General features: G+C 43.7%; 1 protein-coding gene across 3 annotated transcripts in view; it reads left to right on the top strand.

Annotated features, from left to right (window-relative positions):
* Positions 1-2,500, top strand: part of LOC125954261 (gelsolin) — an 8,752-nt gene that overhangs the window by 1,576 nt on the left and 4,676 nt on the right. Inside the window, exon 1 of one of the 3 annotated variants that reach the window (XM_049684412.1) lies at positions 2,156-2,447. The exons of 1 other annotated variant lie outside the window; for it this stretch is intronic. In XM_049684412.1, the coding sequence (XP_049540369.1) occupies positions 2,388-2,447 (60 nt within the window). In that variant the 5' untranslated portion in view covers positions 2,156-2,387. Of the gene's footprint in view, positions 1-2,155; positions 2,448-2,500 lie in introns of those variants that run through there. One more of the 3 variants, XM_049684413.1, reaches the window with a different exon arrangement.

The following is a 2,500-nucleotide window of genomic DNA, read 5'->3' as shown; positions in this document are numbered from 1 at the left end:
GTCTGTACGTTTGGATTGGCAAGGGATCGACCCAGCAAGAGAAGACCCAGGCGTTCGTGAAGGCGCAGGAGTTTATCGGTTCCAAGAAGTACCCGGCCTGGACTCCGGTCGAACGATTGGTGCAGAACGCTGAGACTGCTCCGTTTAAGCATTTCTTCCAAACCTGGCGCACCGGTGGTTCGGCGGCACGTTTGGTCTAACGCAACTGGCTGAGCTGTTGTGTCGGATTGGGCGAACGAGATTAAACTATAAAATGTGCACCAATGCAATTTAAGCACAATAAAACCTGACTAGCGAAAAATAGCGACACTTTAAGATTGCTTAATGGTGTCACTTTGTTTGCATTGAAGCAAGTCCGAAAACATATACGTTATGGAAGGTGCCATCATGCGGAAGAGTCATCGTCGCGTGAAACTTCCTGCTTTCGCGTTCCGTTCTCTTTTAGCAGTTTATCAAAACATGGTTTAAAATGGCATAGTAAGACGATTCACCCGGGTAGAAGATAATTTATCAGCTCCTATGATTATTCGAAACTGAAGATCTCCTAGAACACACCAACAATGATCTAGACTGGTATTGCTTCCACGAAGGTCAATATAGAACCTTCCGCGTTACGAAAGAACTCCATTTGACAGCTATAGCATTAAACGCTACATCCCTTACCTTGAGGCTATCAATTGATAGAAGCCATTTGTAAACTTAATTGGTTCAGCTAGCAGCTCCCGCGGGCCGTAGTAGCTCGTGATGCGGCATACCTTTGAGCTAAATGTAATCATTTAATTGTGCCCTCATACAAACTTGACATCGTGCTTCGTGCGCTTGATATTACCAGTGCCACCGAGCCAATGATCTGGCGTCGGCAAAAGGGGAATGTACGAGGTGATCTTTCAGCCAGTTCTCTTGTTTTAGTCAAATAATTGTTTTCTGTGAACACTATCTCTTCATATATTATTGAAAGTCTTTCCCTAATCAAAATTTATTTTTCAATAATGTGCCACAATGTGAATGGACAATAGTAATGTTGATTGAATGGTAGCGGGATTCCAATTTTTTGTTAAAGTTTGTTAGTTTTTTATGTTCACATGTTATATATAGCATTTGTAAGTAAGAATGTCTTAGTCAAGGTGCCTTCTAATGCCAAGAGAGCCCAAAATTGTTCTGAAACGAGAATTTATTACATTTCCCTAATCAAAAAACATGTTTTAAAAGACGTTTAAAACTTTTTCTGAAATTGTTTGATGGGTTTTTTTATAATCTTGGGAAGCCTGAACGTGAAACACGCATTTAGTTTCTTGATATTTTAGTATTAAAAGGAAAAAGGGGTTCTAAATTACCTATTTCGACATCAATTGACATAACTGAAGTGAAAAACGAAGAAACAAAAATGAAAATTACACAAAAATCATTACTTCAAAGTATGGCTCATCTAATAAACCCTAAAAGAAAGTATGATAAAGCTTCATACCCAATTATTTCCCCATCATTTTTCGTTTTCGGAATCAAAATGAGCCATTTCATTTCCTCTCGTAATAGAGGCAGTAATTTTTTTGCGATTTTTAATCCACTTTAAATATCTATTAATCCGAAGAATTAGTTCAATCAACGCGTTCTGCCTCTTACTCATTGATGCAAAGCTGATGTTTCTAAAAGATCATGCCGACAGACAGCTTAAAGATCACCTTCAAGCTTCTCAACCTTTGAACTCCAAAACATTTTCCCATTGATATTTGAAGCCTGCAACCGAAATCCATCCCGCACTGTTCTCTGACGCGCATCTTCTCACGAAAACTACGAACCAAGCGGCATTATTATGACTCATCTTCATTGCTCTCCGGATCTCTCACGCTCTCGCGCCCGGCCCGGCCCGGCCTTCCATCGCCGGCGAGCTTGCCAAGCGACATCGTGGCACCGCCGCTCACGTGCCACCATAAAAACCGTCAACCGAACGCAATCCCACCACCCCATCGGAGCGGTCCAAGCTCCACCAAAGTTCCACCGATGCGATACGGCTCGAGTCTCTCTTCTCGCGCCTGTTTATCGCCACGGCGACCACCATCGAAGAGTAGCGGTGGTAGAGGAAGAGGGAAAGGCCCAGCGGGGGAGGAAACAAAACGGAATCGGGCGCGAGATACTCGCGCCGCTACAAATGCCGGTTCTCAACGGAGTTCCGCGTTCAAGTGGTCGCGTGCTGCGGTTGTGGAAGCACCGTTCTGTCGATCCGTTCCTCCGGTTTTCGATTCCAAATCGCTTGCGCTTGTGACATCAGTACCGGATAGTATTTCCTACAGGAGTTTGGTGTAATCGTAACTGATAGATTGTGTAACGTACGATCTGTAATTGAAGAAGTGCCTTACGTGTGTACATCGATCAAAGCATCGCGCAGTGAAATGCATCCCGCATTCGATAATGCCGGCACCGGGAAGGGCCTGGAAGTGTGGAGAATCGAGGTGAATAGGGGAATAGAGAGAATCGCGGAAGAAACAGGTTCTTGTTGGTGTTG

This window comes from Anopheles darlingi, chromosome 3, assembly GCF_943734745.1.
Source record: "Anopheles darlingi chromosome 3, idAnoDarlMG_H_01, whole genome shotgun sequence".
Taxonomy (NCBI): Eukaryota; Metazoa; Arthropoda; class Insecta; order Diptera; family Culicidae; genus Anopheles; species Anopheles darlingi.
This window is presented reverse-complemented; position numbering and strand designations above follow the sequence as displayed.